Source organism: Equus przewalskii, chromosome 6, assembly GCF_037783145.1.
Source record: "Equus przewalskii isolate Varuska chromosome 6, EquPr2, whole genome shotgun sequence".
In the NCBI taxonomy this organism is placed as follows: Eukaryota; Metazoa; Chordata; class Mammalia; order Perissodactyla; family Equidae; genus Equus; species Equus przewalskii.
Window position 1 is genome coordinate 75,032,084 of NC_091836.1, and position 21,046 is coordinate 75,053,129.

General features: G+C 37.3%; 1 protein-coding gene and 1 pseudogene across 1 annotated transcript; both read left to right on the plus strand.

Annotated features, from left to right (window-relative positions):
- The first annotated feature begins 8,170 nt into the window (after positions 1-8,170).
- On the plus strand, positions 8,171-11,619 carry LOC103555725 (olfactory receptor 52N4-like; annotated as a pseudogene).
- Positions 11,620-16,240: 4,621 nt separating this feature from the next.
- OR56B1 (olfactory receptor family 56 subfamily B member 1) lies at positions 16,241-20,407 on the plus strand. Its single transcript, XM_008527484.2, has 2 exons — positions 16,241-16,256; positions 19,449-20,407. The coding sequence occupies exons 1-2, from the start codon at positions 16,241-16,243 to the stop codon at positions 20,405-20,407; spliced, it is 975 nt and encodes a 324-aa protein (XP_008525706.2).
- Positions 20,408-21,046: the final 639 nt, after the last annotated feature.

The window sequence follows — 21,046 nt, forward strand, 5'->3', positions numbered from 1 at the left end:
TCCAGGGGTATAGAAGGGACTTAGTCCAAAAGAAAAGAAACTTTTCAAGATTAAACAATGTTAGTATTTGAGACTGGAAAGAAGTTATAATAGAGTGTTGATATCCTCTGCAACACCTTCTAGACTATTTCTAAGAATAATAAATCAGAGAAGAGATCAAATTGGTTTGGCATTCAGGGAAGTGTAACATGGGAACATTCTTCCAACCTACGTTAGAAGAGCCTCTGCATAGTCATAGGAGCTTTCCTCACTTTCTGGCCCTCTCTCAATACAGCAGGCATGGATTCCTAATTTCATACTTTAGGTCATAGCTGCTGTATGACCATCTGCAAAAATCAGAGATAGGACCGTACAGTCACAGAGCTACACAGGTTTTTTATGATTTTGAGTGAATCCTATATTTCTCCATTAAAACCTAAAGCCAAGAAGAGGGAAGGGACTCACCAATACCCACAATAATAGCAAGTGGCAGAGCAAGGACTTGAAACTGAGACTCCTTTTACAAAACAATAAGACTTCTATGGATGAGGGCACAGGATAGGTCAGGAATAGCTCTTCATTTATAAACTTGGAATATTCATCCCACAGATATATGCTTGTCTTCAGCCCTAGGAAGACAACCTAAGTCCAGGTGACCTGGATATGACTCCCTGACAAGCAATGTGTAAATATTCTTACACATTCATACAACTGTGAGGGACTCCCAGAGGTCATTGACTCCTATCTCTGAACCTATAAAGGACAGTCACTTATCCACACCAGAGTAGGAAATCTTAGCCATTCATCCATCCATATATTTAGAAGGAAAGAGAGCCAACTTGCTCTTATTCCCTCAGTGGAAAGTTTTTAACTGTACCTGCTAAATTGGAAATTGGTTACTATACATCTTGAGACCTGTTTTCTAAAAAGAATAGCTTTAAGCAATTGGCCTTCTACATTTCGTTGACAAATTAGCACTAATTTTGAATTTATGGATGGCACATGTCATCTGCTTTTCATCCTCTCAGCATGCCATTCCACACTGTTAAATGGAGGAGACACAGAAACCCCTTCTGTAAATTCATAGACACTCCTACCTTTGAAGAATATGGGTCTTGAGGGCAGAAAACTAAGGAACAACTTTTTAAAGCTTCCATTAGTAGGAATATGAATGTTTTGATTGTGATATTTCACATAGGTGGGGATAAACAGTTTGCACTTCAATAAAGTGTGCTGAACACGGTCTATTTTTCAAAGGAAAGAATTATTACACCACTCTATAGGAAGATTGCCAGTGCAGAGTGTGACACTGGTTTTAATTAATTTTTCCCTCTGATCATCAAATTGAGATATTCTTAACAGATTTTTAAGAATTGTATACAATTCTAAGCAGAATTTCTCTGCAGGATTTCTATTTTATGCTTCAAATTGACCATCTTGCTAGCATGCAAACCCTAGAACCCTAAATCTGGAACAATTCTGTACGTGGTGTCATATGTTCCTGTACTCAGACTGCAGAACACTTCTGAAGAAAGTATACAGACATGCAGATTGCAAACCACTATTTGTTCATAATTTCAGATTTTAACTGAGATCTCATCGCTATATGGCAATGCCTTTACCTGCTGCATGGTGTGCAATAATACATTTTTATTGTACTTAATGCTTTTATACACCTCGTGCCCCTCAGGGTTGCCATATTCCATTAATTTCTATTTCATAAAGAAAAATGAAATGAAAAAATAAAAGAAAAGAAAAAAAAGTAAAATAAAGAAAAACGAAATGATTGGAAGTAAACTACCTCACATTCTAATCCTCACTTGAACTTTTGACGTCTATTACCATTATTTCGTCCTTTATTATTGTATTAATTTATTATTAATTCCTTTTTCTGATAAAGCAAGCTTCTCAAAATATGTTCTTGGGAGCTCAAACCGTTGCTCACTTCTATGTCTTGTGCTCACAACCTGCTTGAATTTATTGACACTTTTACCCAATAGTAAAATTTCCCTTGACCTTGGTGAGCTTTCTTTTTTATGCATGTTTGTGGAAAGTATTTTTGGAATTAATTATTTCTGCTTTCATGACTCCTGTTCCTTCCCTACATTATAATCTGGCTTCAACGACAAGTTAAAGTTTCCAGTGAAACATCTGTTATCAAAGTCAACAGTAAACTTTTCTAATTGGACTAGTTTACAGTATGTTTTGCTATTGGCCATATCTGCATCTCCAAAATCTGCCTGCTGCGACCTCTGTAATACCACACAATCCTAGCTTTTCTTGTATGTGTATAATTTTTTTTCTTGTTCTCAAAGAAATTATATTAGATCAAAAAGAAAACTTCAGTGAGGTCCATAAGGAAGAAATGATTTTTTTTTTTTTCTTGGAAGGACCTGAATTTTTTTTTTTATTAATGTTATGATAGATTACAAGCTTGTGAGATTTCAGTTGTACATTTTTGTTAGTCATGTTGTGGGTACACCACTTCCCCCTTTGTGCCCTCCCCCCAACCCCCTTTTCCCTGGTAACCACCGATCAGATCTCCTTGTCAATATACTAACTTCCACCTATGAGTGGAGTCATATAGAGTTCATCTTTCTCTGACTGGCTTATTTCGCTTAACATAATACTCTCGAGGTCCATCCACGTTGCTGTGAATGGGCCAATTTTGTCTTTTTTTATGGCTGAGTAGTATTCCATTGTGTATATATACCACATCTTCTTTATCCAATCACCAGTTTCTGGGCATGTAGGTTGGTTCCACGTCTTGGCTATTGTAAATAATGCTGCGATGAACATAGGGGTGCAAGGGACTCTTGGGATTTCTGATTTCAGGTTCTTAGGATAGATACCCAGTAATGGGATGGCTGGGTCATAGGGTATTTCAATTTTTAACTTTTTGAGAAATCTCCATACTGTTTTCCATAGTGGCTGTACCAGTTTGCATTCCCACCAACAGTGTATGAGGGTTACTTTTTCTCCACAACCTCTCCAACATTTGTCGCTCTTGGTTTTGGATGTTTTTGCCAATCTAATGGGTGTAAGGTGATATCTTAGTGTAGTTTTGATTTGCATTTCCCTGATGATTAGTGATGATGAACATCTTTTCATGTGTCTATTGGCCATATTCATATCTTCTTTTGAGAAATGTCTGTTCATGTCCTCTGCCCATTTTTTGATCGGGTTGTTTGTTTTTTGTTGTTGAGCCGTGTGAGTTCTTTGTATATTATGGAGATTAACCCTTTGTCGGATAAGTGGCTTGTAAATATTTTTTCCCAATTAGTGGGCTGTTTTCTTGTTTCAATCCTGTTTTCCCTTGCCTTGAAGAAGCTCTTTAGTCTGATGAAGTCCCATTTGTTTATTCTTTCTATTGTTTCCCTCAACTGAGGAGTTACAGTGTCCGAAAAGATTCTTTTGAAACTGATGTCAAAGAGTGTACTGCCTATATTCTCTTCCAGAAGACTTATTGTTTCAGGCCTAATCTTTAGGTCTTTGATCCATTTTGAGTTTATTTTGTTGTGTGGTGAAACAGAATGGTCAATTTTCAATCTTTTGCATGTGGCTGTCCAGTTTTCCCAGCACCATTTGTTAAAGAGACTTTCTTTTCTCTATTGTAGGCCCTCTGCTCCTTTGTCGAAGATTAGCTGTCCATAGATGTGTGGTTTTATCTCTGGGCTTTCAATTCTGTTCCATTGATCTGGGGACCTGTTTTTGTACCAGTACCATGCTGTTTTGATCACTGTAGCTTTGTAGTATGTTTTGAAATCGGGGATTGTGATTCCGCCGGCTTTGTTTTTCTTGCTCAGGATTGCTTTAGCAATTCGCGGTCTTTTGTTGTCCCATATGAATTTTAGGATTCTTTGTTCAATTTCTGTGAAGAATGTTCTTGGGATTCTGATTGGGATACAATTGAATCTGTAGATTGCTTTAGGTAGTATGTACATTTTAACAATGTTTATTCTTCCAATCCATGTGCATGGAATGTCTTTCCATCTCTTTATGTCGTCATCAATTTCTTTCAAGAAAGTCTTGTAGTTTTCATTGTATAGATCCTTCACTTCCTTGGTTAAGTTTATCCCAAGGTATTTTATTCTTTTTGTTGCGATTGTGAATGGGATTGAGTTCTTGAGTTCTTTTTCTGTTACTTCATTGTTAGTGTATAGAAATGCTACTGATTTATGTATGTTGATTTTATACCCTGCTACTTTGCTGTAGTTGTTGATTATTTCTAATAGTTTTTCTATGGATTCTTTGGGGTTTTCTATATATAAGATCATGTCGTCTGCAAACAGCAAGAGTTTTACTTCTTCATTACCTATTTGGATTCCTTTTATTTCTTTTTCCTGCCGAATTGCTCTAGCCAACACCTCCAGTACTATGTTGAATAGGAGTGGTGAAAGTGGGCACCCTTGTCTTGTTCCTGTCCTCAGAGGGATGGCTTTCAATTTTTGTCCATTGAGTATGATGTTGGCTGTGGGTCTGTCATATATGGCCTTTATTATGTTGAAGTACTTTCCTTCTATACCCATTTTATTGAGGGTTTTTATCATAAATGGGTGTTGGATCTTGTCAAATGCTTTCTCAGCATCTATTGAGATGATCATGTGGTTTTTGTTTTTCATTTTGTTGATGTAGTGTATCACGTTGATTGACTTGCGGATGTTGAACCATCCCTGTGTCCTTGGTATAAATCCCACTTGATCATGGTGTATAATCTTTTTGATGTATTGCTGTATTCGGTTTGCCAAAATTTTGTTGAGGATTTTTGCATCTATGTTCATCAGTGATATCGGCCTGTAGTTCTCCTTCTTTGTGTTGTCCTTGTCGGGTTTGGGGATCAGAGTGATGTTAGCTTCATAGAATGTGTTAGGGAGTACTCCGTCTTTCTCAATTTTCTGGAACAGTTTGAGAAGAATAGGTATTAAGTCTTCTTTGAATGTTTGGTAGAATTCTCCAGAGAAGCCGTCTGGTCCTGGACTCTTATTTTTGGGGAGGTTTTTGATTACCGTTTCTATTTCCTTACTTGTGATTGGCCTATTCAGATTATCCATTTCTTCCTGATTCAGTTTGGGGAGATTGTAGGAGTCTAGGAATTTGTCCATTTCTTCCAGGTTGTTCAATTTGTTGGCATATAGTTTTTCATAGTATTCTCTTATGATCCCTTGTATTTCATTGGTATCTGTTGTGATTTCTCCTCTCTCATTCCTAATTTTATTTATTTGCGATTTCTCTCTTCTTTTCTTGGTGAGTCTGGCTAAAGGTTTGTCGATTTTGTTAATTTTTTCGAAGAACCAACTCTTTGTTTCATTGATCCTTTCTATTGTCTTTTATGTTTCAATATTGTTTATTTCTGCTCTTATTTTTATTATTTCCCTCCTTCTACTGACTCTGGGCTTTGTTTGTTCTTCTTTTTCTAGTTCTGTTAGGTGTCGTTTGAGGTTGCTTATGTGAGCTTTTTCTTGTTTAGTGAGGTGAGCCTGTATTGCGATGAATTTCCCTCTTAGGACTGCTTTTGCTGCATCCCAAATGATTTGCTATGTCGTGTTCTCATTTTCATTTGTCTCCAGATAATATTTGATTTCTTCTTTAATTTCTTCAATGATCCATTGTTTGTTCAGAAGCGTGTTGTTTAGTCTCCACATTTTTGCACCCTTCTCTGCTTTTTTCTTGTAGTTGATTTCTAGTTTCATAGCGTTATGATCAGAAAAGATGCTTGATATTATTTCAACTCTCTTGCATTTATTGATGTTTGCTTTGGTTCCCAAAATATGGTCAATCCTTGAGAATGTTCCATGTGCACTTGAGAAGAATGTGTAACCTGCTGTTTTTGGATGAAGTATTCTATATATATCTATTAAGTCCATCTGGTCTAATTTTTCATTTAATTCTATTATTTCCTTGTTGATTTTCTGTCTAGATGTTCTGTCCATTGGTGTTAATGGTGTGTTGAGGTCTCCTACTATTATTGTATTGTTGTTGATGTCTTCTTTTAGTTCTATTAAGAGTTGCTTTACAAATTTTGGTGCTCCTGTGTTGGGTGTGTATATATTTATAAGTGTTATGTCTTCTTGGTGGAGAGTCCCTTTTATCATTATATACTGTCCCTCTTTGTCTTTCTTTATCTGTTTTGTTTTGAAATCTACCTTGTCTGATATTAGTATAGTGACACCTGCTTTCTTTTGTTCATTATTAGCTTGGAGTATTGTTCTCCATCCCTTCACTCTGAGTCTGTGTTTGTCTTTGGGGCTGAGGTGTGTTTCCTGGAGGCAGCATATTGTTGGGTCTTGTTCTTTGATCCATCCTGCCACTCTGTGTCTTTTGATTGGGGAGTTCAATCCATTTACATTTAGAGTGATTATTGAGATGTGGGGGCCTACCACTACCATTTTATGTCTTGTTTTCTGGTTTTCTTCAATTTCCTTTGTTTCTCGTCCCATGGTTTAATCTGTTCTGATGAAGAGCTGCTACTCTCTGTTGTTGTCCTTCTACTTATCTCCTCTGCTCTTGGTTTTGTAGTCCCTTTCCTTTTTTGGATTTTTCAGGAATGAGGGTTTTCCTGAGGATTTCCTGAAGAGGAGGTTTTGTGGCAATGAACTCCCTTAACTTTTGTTTATCTGGGAAAGTTTTTATTTCTCCATCGTATTTGAAGGATATTTTCGCTGGGTAGAGAATTCTCGTCTGTAGATTTTTGTCCTTCAGATTTTTGAATATATCATTCCACTCTCTTCTAGCCTGTAAAGTTTCTGCTGAGAAATCTGCTGATAGCCTGATGGGGGTTCCTTTGTAGGTTAGTTTCTTTTGCCTGGCTGTCCTTAGTATTTTCTCTTTGTTGTTGACTTTTGCTAGCTTCACTACTATATGCCGTGGGGTTGGTCTTCTTGCATTGATAAAGTTTGGAGATCTATTGGCTTCTGTCACCTGAAGATCCATCTCTCTCACCAGATTTGGGAAGTTCTCAGACATTATTTCTTTGAATAGGCTTTCTGCCCCTTTCTCCTTCTCTTCTCCCTCTGGTATACCTATAATCCTTACGTTGCATCTCCTAATTGTGTCTGATAATTCTCGGAGAGTTTCTTCATTTCTTTTTAGTCTTACTTCTCTCTCCTCCTCTGCCTGCAGCATTTCTATATTGCCATCTTCCAAATTGCTAATTCTTTCCTCCATATTATCGGCCCTACTGTTCAGTGCATCTAGATTTTTCTTAATCTCCTCTATTGTGTTCTTCATTTCCAGTATTTCTGTTTGGTTCTTCTTTATTGTATCAAATTCTTTTGTGACATAGCTCCTGAACTCGTTGAGTTGTCTATCTGAATTCTCTCTTAATTCATTCAGTATTTTAATGATGGCTGTTTTGAAGTCATCATCGTTTAGGTTATATATCTCATTTTCTTTGGGATTGTTTTCTGTGTGTTTGTTATTTTCCTTCTGTTCTGGAGATTTAATGTATTTTTTCATATTGCTTGATGTTGTTGATTTGTGCCTCCACATAGAGATAGAGTTTAGTTGCTCCTTCCACTTGTTTTTGCTGCTGTGATGGGGGAGCAGCTGTTTATACTGCACCAACCAGGAACTCTATCCGCAGTTGCTAACCAGGCCTGGGCCCCTCCTTGTAGTCACAGTGGTCCTTTGGATTCCCTCTTCTGCCATGGGGGCCGTCACGGGGGGGCTTCAGGCTGCTGGTGCCTACTGTTGCAGCCCACCTAGACGTGCTCCCTCCTTGGGGTCTGCAACGTTGTTATGGGCTTTTCCAGTGGCCAGGGGTGGGATCACTTATATTTGCCGCTCCGTCACTGTCGGCACCCACAAGATCTCACTTGTCCACTATGAGTCGCAGCAGAGCTATTGGCATCTTCTACAGTCTGTGGTTAGCTCACCTAGCTATGCTACTTTTGTCCCGGGCTCTTCCAGCCTTGTGGCTGCCAGTTGGGTGCTCTCTACTAGTGCTGTGCAGAGGCTTTCGCTGAGGCTGCTGTGAGCCTGTAGGATTTCCCCCTAGGCTATGGAGCCGGGTCGCTGGAACTCCACCCAGCCCCAGTCCTGTTCCCCAGGAGCTCGGGGAGCCCTTTGCCCTGTCTGGAGGATAGCCGTAGATCCCGATTTCAGTGGTAGCTGGTCAGCTGCTGCCCTGCCTGATATTCTCCTCTCTGGGACCCTCCCAGTGTTGTGGATGCTGGGCGTAGCCCCTCCACTAATGGCAGACAGAGAGTTTTGTCTGCTGCCCGGGTGGAACTCTGGAGCTTCCCCTCCAGGGCACGGAGCCAGCCTCTACACCTTCACCCAGCCCCAGTCCTCTCTGAGATCTCTGGCAATCCCTTTCCCCACCATGCAGGCAGTGGCAGCCGGGGGGCCTCTGTACCCTCAGTGATTCTCTCTGGGACACCAGGCGGGATCTCCCCGCCAATGGCGGGGAGAGACTCTCCCCGCGGGCTCAGGTGTGCAACTCCAGAGTCTCCCCCTGCGTTTAGGAGCAATTGTGGGGGGTTTAGGTAGGGTTCTGATCACCTGTTTCCACCGTCGCTCCTCTGTTGTGTGCTCGCTCCTGCCCTAGGTGTGTGTTGATCCTCTGGGGGCGTCCGTTGGAAGAAAGCCGCTTGCAGGTACTAGGCTGTTCGGTCGGGGTCGGAGAGTTTTCACCTATCTCCATAACCTCCCAGAGGGAAGTCTGTCCGCCTTCCGATGTATAGTCGCGTGGGTCTCTCAGACGTCCAGAGATGCTGTCTGGATATCCTTTGTTAAGCGATGAGTGTCCAAATAATTGTAGACTCGAAGGGAGAGAGACAAAGAGGACTACTCACGGCGCCATCTTGGATCCTCCCTCCAGGAAGAAATGATTTTTAAAATGCAAAATTAAGAGCAGTAATGCTAGAAATAAAAAAATAAAATGCCAATATTTTCATGGATTAAGTAATTATAAATTTAAATGTCATGGATATATCAATTTCTCCAATAAAATTCGCATAGACTTTCTAGTGACAAACTTATTCATGGCCTGATAGAATGTAAACTCTTATACATTACTAGGAATTAATTTTAAATAAATAATAATACCAGAGTGCCATATATGATTCATGAGCAAGTATATTTGTTGTAGCATTTTTATTAAATAAAAAAATGCTGGATATCAAAAGATATAAAAATGTTTGAATAAATTCTATTTATCTAATAACAAACATTTATACAGTCTTAAAAATCCTCTTTTGGAAGAATATTTAGTGTGCTAATTGTATACTGTTAATTGTATAAACAGCAATATATATGTAATGATACAATAGTATTCTATTTCTATTAAACTATCTACTTGCGTATATCCTCATATTAGTAAATTTAAAAAATACACTGATAAATGTTACTTCAGTGGAGGGACAAATAAGTGTATTTTAAAAGGTAATTTTAAAAGAATAATTTAATGAATTATTGTGCACTAAAAGCATTTACATAATTTGAATGTATTCAACTTGGTTCCCCCAGGGCCCTTGCAAAACTTCATAGGGAAAGGAACTAAGCTCTGCGGTAGTGAAATAATTAGTTTCTATTAAAACATTTCATTTCTGAACTATAGCCAGTTATCTATCTACACAGATACACGTTCATATGTCAGTATACACATGCACACATGCATTCGTACACACATACATATACATGTTTAGCTATTCATCAATCACCATTTAGACATCCTGGAGGTTAGCTTGATTCCAGTACCAGTAGTGTCTCTTATGCTTTGAAATGATCCCTTGGGACATTTAGGATATATAACACTCATTTCTCTTCAAACTCAGGTCAATGGTCTTCATATCAAAGAAATCCAGAGTTAAAAACTTGCCCAGAGACTGTGATGTTTAGAAAGCCAAGTTCCTGGGAAATTGGAATTCATATCTTTGTTTTGCCCTCCAAAACCTAAGGTATTTAGATATAACAATATAGGAGTCAGGGACAGGAGAATTTCCACTTAGCCATAGAGGTAAAGAGGAGAAAAGATTTAAGATGGGCACTAACTGATTCCCCTCCTACCCCCACAGATGTAAATGTTTTATTCCATTGATCTAGGTTCAAGTCAGAAGATGATAGAAGGTGATGTTTCAGGGGCTGAAGGAAATATTTATTTCTCATCTTTGGCATTAAAAGTCAATTTAGATGATAATAATGCCCATACATCTACATAAACAACTCTTCTAACCATATAAGAATGCTGGCTTTGGGAGTGGGGAAAGTCAGGAATAGACCACTGCCGTGTCATGGAATAATAGGAATTATGTAAAGAACAATTCTAGGTCATGAGAATCATCCTCAAATTTCTCTTGCTGCCTACTTGCCTTCTTTTTTTTCCTTATTAGTGTCCAATTTAACTTGAATTAGATCTATCCATAAATTCTTAGTTCTGCCAAATATATTTTAGGCCAATATGTATTTTGTAGCAATATCTACCAGGAGAAATCTATTTTCATGGTATAAAAATCCAGAATGGTCTAGTAGGGCTGAGGTATAAGCTCTGACAGCTGTTTTTTCTTTTTTGTAATGCAAGTGTCTGACTTAAGCTTTGATTGCCAAGGCATCCACTTCAAAGAAGCATCCACTTCAGAGAAGGCTATCTCAGATAAACACATGGCCAGCCACAGCACTAGATAAAAGGCCTAGCTGCCCCTGCCTCTCCAGGCTCCTTTGTTTTAGAGATATTTGTTGATTTCTACAACTGACCATTTGGGCCACTTGTTTTTTCTCTTCCCACACTTTAAATGCTCATTCTCATCTTTTAAATTCACCAATAAAGAGTGAGCCCACAAAGCCCTAGGCCTACACCTTCAGCTCCAATAAAAGCAGAACCCCGGGCCTACAATCTCTCTTACACTACCCTACCTGATCTGCTGTGAGGACTCCCTGCACTGGCCCATGTATTACTTTTTGGCCATGCTTCCCTTACTGACTTTTTCATACTTTTTGGCCATGCTTCCCTTACTGACTTTTTCATATGCTCTAGTATAATCCCTAAAGCCCTCAGCATATTCTGGTTCCATTTCAAGAAAATCAACTTTGATGATGTCTGGTCCAGACATTCCTTGTCTATACCTTCACAGAGATGGACTCCAGGGTGTGCATGCTCATGGCCTTGGACTGATATGTGGCCATCTGCTACCCTCTGTGCTTCTCAATTATCCTCACCAATCCTATTATTGCAAAGGCTGGACTCTCCACTTTTCTCAAAGGGGTGTCACTCATCATTCCATTCATTTTCTTCATCAAGCTGCTTCCCTACTGCAGAGGCAATATAATTCCCCATACCTACTATGACCACATGTTGGTAGCCAAGTTATCCTGTGGAAAAATCAAGGCCAATGTCATCCATGGTGTGATGCCTGCCCTCTTGATTGGAGGCTTTGACACGCTGTGTGCATCACAGTTTTCTACATCATGATCTTCTGGGCAGTGATCAGCCTGTCTTCAGCAGATGCTCAGCAGAAGGCCTTCCTGCACCTGCACTGCCCACATCTGTGCCATTGTTTTCTCCTATAGAACGGCTTTCTTTTTTTTCTTTTCCCATCAGTTTGGAGGCCACACAATTTCTCACATCATTGTGGCAAATATTTATCTGCTTTGCTTCCCATTATGAATCCTTTTGTTTATGGGGTAAAAAACAAGCAGATATGAGACTGTGCCATGAGGATTCTTTCAGGTTCTAAGGACATCAAATCCTATAACATGTGAAAGGGATATTTGCCTGGGGTTGGATGGGAAGGAAGAGAATGCTTCTCACTGTTTAGGCAGGAGAATGTCCAAAAATAGGTATCTGAGCTTCCCAAATAAGCATGAAGAGTAGTCCATTGCTATACAATTTTTTGCAGAATACCAAAATAATTTTCATGCCACATCAACCTCCATATGAGTTTTCCACCTGCAGGTTCTCTGTATGACTCAGGTCTCAATAATATCAGCTTCCAAGAAAGAAAATTACTAATGGAAAGCTAGAGCAATTATCCAGAAAATTAAGTCAAGCGAAACTGATGATCTGGGGCCAGAATACCTAAATTGTTCTATTTTTTAATTGTGAAAGGAATTTCCAGTTTGTTCACTGTGATTTAACTCTGGAAAAAATGTGCTATAAATTCTCATTATTCACAAAAATTCTGTTTTCACAACTTTTTAAGGACAAAACTAGAAAGCACATCAGGAAGCCATTAGAATAATGAGGTAAGCCTCTGGATAACTTATGAGAAACATGATGACCTGGTATATGACTAGTTCTCTCCTAATATGAGCAATTCCCACAATTGCCTCCTTCCCAACTAGTGGGTTTTATATTTTCTTTAAGATGGCTTTCAAACAATGTACAGTTTGGAGGGATAAGTAGAACTATTAGTGACATTTATGAAATATTATGATAAATGTATTTCTATAACTACAAGGTTATGAAGAGCAATGGTTACTTTTCTTCTTCTGAGCTGAGAATGAAACTAAGACAATTGCTTAAAAATTTCCTGTATAATACTCAGGGTCTTTCTAAATTACCACGAAAGTGACAGACTACAAATAATAGTAGTTCGATAGCATTGTCAAAGATACCATAAAGAAGATTGCAGAGTCAGTTCTTCCTGCCCAACTTCCAAAATCCACATTACTTTTCTCTGAAGTTGTTAATTTATATGCATTAATTTCCATTTTTTGGTTCATCTTCTAGTCTTTTTCTCATTTTATAAAGGCAGAAAACCAATAAGCTTTCCTCAAAATCACCTTTTTTGTTTTATTTCTCTCAATTTTAATAGTAAAATTTCTTTAAAGATTGCCAGCATTTATTCTCTCCACTTACTGATCCTCAAATAATTCTTGCCTCCTTCTAGCTTCCTTCAGAACATCTTTCACTTCATCATTTCACTGAAATAGATATTGTCAGTTTCACAAATGACTTCACTGTTACTATACCAAATGGTTCCTTCTCTATGCCCATCCTGCCCTACCTCTCAACAGTACTGAATATAGTTGATGAGCCTCTTTGTCTAGAAACACTTCCTTTCCTTGATTTCTGGAATACGTCACACATTCCAAGTTGTTCTTCATACTCACTGAACACTTTCTATATGCCTATTTTTCTCCTATTCCTCTGGATTTCTTTATGCTAACATATCACTGGGTTTAACTCTTTCCCTTTTGTACTCATTCCCTAGGCATTTCATTATAAATGGTATGATTGCATGATAATGACTCACAAACTGATTAACTTTTTAATGGATTCATTGAAGCTCAGGAGCAAGTTCAAGGTGACATAAACTTTATTATACCTTTTCTTTCTTTTTTTACTATGTTATAATTGACACACAACATTATATTATTTTCAATTGTACAACATAATGACTTGAATATTCGTGTATATTTCAAAATGATTATGGAGGGAAGTCTAGTTAACATCCATTACCATACATAGTTACAGAATTTTTTCTTTGTGAAGAGAACTTTTAGGATTTACTCTTACTAACTTTCAAATATTCAATACAGTATTATTAACTGTAATCATCACGCTTTACATTACGCCCCCACAATTTATTTATTTTATAATTGGAAGTTTGTACCTTTGGGCTTCCTTCATCCAGTTTTCCCATCCCCCACCTCCCACCTTTGGCAACCACCAAACTATTCTCTGTATTTACAAGCTTGGGTTTTTGTTTGTTTGTTTCAGATTCCACACATAAGAGAGGTCATAGGGTATTTGCGATTCTTTGTCTGACTTATTTCATTTAGCATAATGCCCTAGAGGTCCATCCATGTTGCTGCAAATGGCAGGATTTCCTTCTTTTGATGACTGAATAATATTTCATTTTATATATACCACAACTTCGTTGTTCATTCATCCATCAGTGGACGTGTAGATTGTTTCCATATCTTGGCTATTCTAAGTAATGCTTCAATGAACGTGGGAGTGAATATATCCTTTAGAGTTGGTGTTTTTGTTTTATTTGAATAAATATCCAGAAGTGGAATTGCTGGATCATATGGTAGTTCTAGTTTTAATATTTTGAGGAAACTCCATACTGTTTTCTATCGTGACTGCACTATTTTACATTTCCACCAACAGTGCACAAGAATTCTCTTTTCTTTAAATCTTTGCAAACACGTGTCATTTCTTGTCTTTTTGCTAAAAGCTATACTAACAGGGGTGAGGTGATAAGCAATGTAACCTAATTGGCTTCTACAGAAAACAACATTCAACATCTTTAAACTACAGTTTTTATTTCTCAAGTGAACATAAAACATTTACTAAAATAAACAATAAAAGGATGCTAAGAACAACTTAATCTCAATGCATTTGAAAATATATATCAAATAGATATGTATTTAAAACACTACAAGTGATTTAAGAATAAATGTAAGGTCATGGTAGCCATCCACCTAAGAAATTGAATCAGTTACCTAAAAATCTCCATAAGCATGTGTGTATGTGTGTGTGCTGGGATTTGTGTGATAGTACATTATGACCAAGTGGAATTTATTCCAGGAATTCAAAGTTGATTGAGAACACAAAGGATTATCAATTTAAAGTACCATAAATAGATTTAAAGAAGAAACGAAAATCAAAAGGCTATTTCAATAGATTAAGAAAAAAATTTGTTTTAATTAAACATTTATTCATGATAAAAAGATACAGTAAAATAAATTTGGAAGGGAATATCCTGAACTTGATAAAAGTTATGTAAAAAACCTACAACTAACTTCCTAATTAATAGAGAAATATTAAAGTCTTTCTCCATGAGGATGATAACAAGACAACGATGTCAACTGTTCCCTTTTCTATCCAACATTGTACTATACGTTGCAGCAGTGGAATAAAGTAATACAAAGAAATAAAAGGCATTAGTACTGGAAAGACTCAAAATGAATGAAAATGAAAATACAATACACCAAAACATAAGGCATACTGCAAAAGCAGTTCTAAGAGGAAAGTTTATAGTAATAAATGCATAGTTTAAGAAAAAATAAAGATCTCAAATAAACAACCTAACCTTATACTTCAAGGAACTAGGAAAAGAAGAATAAATAAAACTTAAAATTAGCAAGAAATAACAAAGACAGAAATAAATGAAATTAATGAAATGGAGATTTAAAAAAACAGTAGAAAAGATCAATGAAACTAAACCTGGTTTTTTAAAAAGATAAACAAAAATGACAAATCTTTAGCTAAACTAAGAGAAAAATAGAGGAGACTCAAAAGAATAAAATCAGAAATGAAAGAGGAGAAAATGCAGCTGATACCACAGAAATACATAGGATCATAAGAGACCACTACGAACAATTGCAGACCAATGAATAGGATAACCTAGGTGAATATATTCTATGTTCCAATGACTCTCAAATAATATACCAATCATTCCAATTTTTTTTTGTTCGAATTGCTGTCCTGCTCTCTGGGACTAATTTTCCATATTTTGGCTAAACAATCTTTACATGGATGCATCAGCGACACCTCATGTTTGTCCTGGCTTAATATGAACTCTTTCTCTTCCTCTGTGACTTTGTCTTTGTCCAATCTTCCTTAAGGATGTGCATAACATCACATTCCAAACCACTGCATATACCAGGGATTTAGAATTATTCTTTGGTCATAAAAGTTATCAATTTACCTCCAATGTATATTGTAAATCGATCCATTTCTCTTCATCTTCACTGCCTCTATCCTAGTTCAAGGTATAGTCATCACTCTTTTGGATTACTGTTGCCTATCTGATTTACTTATATTTATTTTTGCCACATTTCATGGAGTCTCCACATTGATGCTATGTCCTAATACTCTAAAAATTTTCAGCATTATTTTAGCATAAATTTGCTTACAAGCCTCTGGCCTCTGTTACCTCAGCAGCTCTATTTTTTACTTATCTCATTTTTCAGTACATCCTATGACTCTGGACACAATTACCCTTTTTTATCACCTTGAATATAATATGATTCACCTCATTTCAGCATCTTAAAGTTCCTGGAATCCTTCATCTTCCCCACCTCCCCCTCGCCAAACACACGCAATAGTTAACGTCTACTTAAATATTTGGCCTCAACACAAAGTGCTGTTTCTTCAGTAAATCCTCCTCTGATATCAAGAATAAATTAATTCTCCTTGTTATATGCTGTCATCTCTCTGGCTACTTTTGCTTTAAAGCACTTATCCCAGTCTATAAGTATATGCTTGCTTGATTATTTACAATAGCATTTTATCTCCCCGCACCAATTAGACCACAATGTCTGTGAGGACAAGGACCACGGCAGTTTTATTGATCATTTTATGCCTACCATGTTTTCTAAACACAGTGGGAACTCTCTCTCTCTCTATATATATATATATTTTGAGATGAATAAATAATTACTCCTTTAAATTTTTTTTTAAGCACAACTTCCTAACCACAAAAGTTAGAATCCCCTTAAATTTTGTACTCAATAACAATTCAAACAGTAACAAAATTTTCTACTCTTTGTAGGCCCATTATGGTTTCATCAGTGAAGGCATTTTATTGCCTATGTAAGTTCTCAGATTCCATCAATAGGAAATATATCTTTGAGTTGATCTCCTTTCCAACCTTTTGGGATTTAACAACAGGAATTTAGTTTTATCTGTGGGCTGAATTCTCTATGGGGTTCTCTCCCCATGTCTCCAATGGAGGTCCATTATCTTTAGATCCCTGAGCTGCTTATTACTTCCCATAAATTCCAGAAACTCATAATTTCTGAGGGTTGTCAGCTAGGAACACATGTTAATCTCGTATGAAAATTCCTATATTAGAAAGTTGTGTCTTTGCCCCATTGGAAACCTCTGCCATTGCCAAGACTTCAGACTGTGAGTCTCTGCTCATAATCACAGTAAGTACTAAAAACTTGGCATGGTCACATGTATTATATCCCAGAGCATTGGATGGCTCATCCTTAACTTGTCTTTACATTGTTTTGAGAACATCCTGCACAAGAGATTGAACTTTTCCTCTGCCCTAGCAGGATATATAGACTTGGAGAGACTTTTCAAGAGAATTAGGGCTAGAGTTAGAAATTATAAGGTTCATACGGTGCTGCAGAAGTTACCTTGTCTATAAAACAACTGCCAGAATATCTTCGGTATTAATATATTGCTTACATAGCAGAATCACATTCCATCTCCTGCTAAACTCTAGTTGTTTACATATATATAAACAATTACTTCTTTTCTGTGAGTTCAAACTTGCTCCTTCTCTTAACTGTATCATAGAAATGTCAATCGGGGGGAATCATTTAAAAGAATATGGGCAAAATATCAAAGATATAAGGCTGTATATTTGATATGAGGAAGTATAATAACAAATTAGTATTTTGAAAACTACCAGGCCTTTTACAGTTGAATGGGTTACACACTTACAAGCTCTCAAGATGGAGATGTTGTGCTTAAATCCCTCAGAATTCTTATCTAAAACTTCAAGTCAAACTAGCTTCAACTCCAAGGTTGTTTGTGCCTATTATTTGTTAAAATTTGCGGGGCCTGCCAGGTGGTGCAGTGGTTAAGTTCGCACGTTCCACTTCTTGGCGGCCCGGGGTTCGCTGGTTCGGATCCAGGGTGTGGATATGGCACCGCTTGGCAAAAGCCATGCTGTGGTAGGCGTCTCACATATAAAGTAGAGGAAGATGGGCATGGACGTTCGCTCAGGGCCAGTCTTCCTCAGAGAAAAAAAAAGAGGAGGATTGGCAGTAGTTAGCTCAGGGTTAATCCTCCTCAAAAAAAAAAACTGCTATGAATACATTTAGATGACTTTAGTATTCATCAAATTACATCCAGTGTCAAAGAAGGATGATTTCTCCCTATCTATGTTCTCCCATATGTCTATGGTTAGACAATATATGTTTGTCCAAACATAGAGGCAGCAAGAAATATACACAAAAACACATCTAGCTGTTAATATGAACCATCTCTTGTTGGTGATACAAGACAATTTTGATTTTTTTCAGATATTTTTTCTGTACTTAAAAGCAATTATATCAAGAATAAACCCTAATAATTATAACTAAATTTCTAATAATCCTAATCTAAATATCACATTTTAAAACTTTGGTCCATAGTTTTCCAGTCTTTTTTTTTTGTCTTGCCCATAAACCTACAATAGCTTTCACCATGGTAAAGATATTGATAATTAAATGCCTTGGAAAATCAATGATTTTAGGAAAAACCAAATATTGTGTATATCTGAAATGCAGGATGCTAGGAGTTAAAACCAAGGGATGATACTCAACGGACTTATTCATGTCAGGGATTAGCTTATGCACTATACAGGAATTTGAATTTTATTTGAAAGAAAGTTTGAGGGCATGGATTGTTTTAAGCAAGGGAATACCAATTTTAGAAAGATCAGTTTACTGACAAAAACAAAGAATCATGAGGAGAGACATTTGTGACCAGGTAAGATTACAGAAACAGTAGTACTGAAGAGAAGGGTGCATGAGTGAAGTAAAGGAGAAAAATCAACACAATCAGGAAACAATTGTTTGTGGAAAAAGAAGGCTGTTTCTTAGTTTCAGGCCTGGCTGGTTTGACCCCTGTGCAGACGAAAAAGTACATGAAAAACAACTGAGTCTGAGGAAAGATAATGAGTCTAGTCTTGAACATGATTCTGAATATACAATGGCAGTTTCTTCAATATGGTGGACAAGTAATTCTTGTTTACTAAAGAAAATGAAAAGCACCTTATTACCAGTACCTAAATCCTGTTTTTGTACATCTTTATAGGTGCTGTAAGACTGAACTAGAAAAAATATTTGCTATGGTTTGTCTCCATTATGCATCGACAAATTCAGTCATGATCACTTCACTTCTCTTCAAGCTATTCTTTTGTGACCTTCTTGGAAGTCTATACAAAGGAAAATATCAAAGAAAAGCTATTCATCTTCCAATGTGCAGCGTGCTTTATGTTGACAAATCTTTAAAGTCTGTGCTATCGAAGGTTTAGAATGATATATAAAACTTTAGTGGGCATCTGTAACAACTTGGAATGGTGCAGCCACAAAATTTAATCTCCCATCAATCCACATTTAAACAAATCTATTTATTGTTAGTTAATAAAAATCTGAATCAAGCAAGTTTGAGCCAAATATGAAGAAGACAAACGCATACACTTGACTCTGCAAAACTTCTGAAGAGACACACAAAGATTTAAAAAAAGAAAAACTAGAGTCATATTTATGTGGTTTTCCCAATCTGAAATAGTGAGGATAATACAAACAGACATTTGAGATTCATGCTGAATTTTCCCTGAATAGTAAACACTGACAATTGCCACTTCTAAATTTGCCTTCTACACCTTAGAATTTCATTTTAATTTATTTCAAATTACTATAAGAGATGGACTACAGAATTCACTTTGTTATAGCACAAAACTACAGTATGTGGAGATAGCTTAAAAATAACGTTTAATGAGGATTATGCTCAGAGAAAGCAACTTTAAGAAACATTTTTGTCTCTTAGGAAAATATGTCTGCATCTCTGATAGGCACTAATAGCTCCAAATTGCAGGTATCTGAGTTCATCCTGATGGGATTCCCAGGCATTCACAGCTGGCAGCACTGGCTCTCTTTACCACTGGCATTACTCTACCTCTCAGCAATTGGAGCTAATATCCTCATCCTCTTTACCATCTGCCAGGACTCTGCTCTTCAGAAGCCTATGTACCATTTCCTAGGCATCCTCTCTGTGGTGGACATGGGCCTGGCCACCACCATCATGCCCAAGATCCTAGCCATCTTCTGGTTTGATGCCAAGGTCATTAGCCTCCCCGAGTGTTTTGCTCAGATTTATGCCATTCACTGCTTTGTTGGCATGGAGTCTGGTATCTTTCTCTGCATGGCTTTTGATAGATATGTAGCTATTTGTCACCCTCTTCGCTATCCTTCAATTGTTACCAATGCCTTAATTTTAAAAGCTACCCTGTTCATGGTGCTTAGAAATGGCTTGTGTGTCATTCCAGTGCCTGTGCTTGCAGCCCAGCGTAATTATTGCTCCAGAAATGAGATTGACCACTGCCTGTGCTCAAACCTTGGAGTCACAAGCCTGGCTTGTGATGACAGGAGGCCAAACAGCATTTGCCAATTGGTTCTGGCATGGCTGGGAATGGGGAGTGACTTAAGTCTTATAATATGGTCATATACTTTGATTCTGCGCTCTGTACTTAAACTAAACTCAGCTGAAGCTGCATCCAAGGCTCTGAGCACTTGTAGCTCCCATCTCATCCTTATCCTCTTCTTCTATACAGTTGTTGTAGTGATTTCAGTAACTCACTTGGCAGAGACTAAGGCTGCTTTGATTCCAGTTCTACTCAATGTGCTGCACAACATCATCCCCCCTTTTCTCAACCCTATGGTTTATGCACTTAGGACTAAAGAACTTAGGGTGGGCTTCCAAAAGGTGTTTTGTTTGAGCTTTGAAAAAAGGCCCTGGAGAACTTGTCCATGATATACCTGAACTTCAGTAGTAGAATTTCAAAGATGATGGGAAAAGTAAATGCCTTTGAGATAGATCTCTATTTCGCATTTTATATAACCTTGTGAAAGCATCTAAAAAGAAGAAAAAAAACCTTTATGGTAGCTTAAAAATATTGACAAGAGTAACATATATGTGAGAAAAGGAAGGACTTTCTACCAAACCAATTAAATGAGATCAAAACCAGAATTAATGATTTATATGTCTCTCCTAAAATAAAAATGAATATAATAACAAACTTATACACACACACATGCACATACACAACTAAAGAAATAAGAGATTGGGACATGAATTACAGATCATTCTTGATCGTTAATAGGTATAACTTGTGAGCAAAGTCAAGTCTGCTTCAAGAAGCATCATTTCAGTAATATGAATGAAGACGCAAGAATAGAAAATACTTCAGATGAGCAAAGCCAAACCAGACTATGATGGGGCTCTTGGTAGAATATGGCAAGGTGATCACACTTGCACAAAAAGAACACCAAAGACATAGATAGATAAGTAGATAGATAAATGAGAGAGAAAGAGAGAAAGAAATGTACGTGTATAGAAAGATCTGTCTCTTACTCCATTTGCCTCTCCAGGTTTGTTCTCTGCACTTTCTGT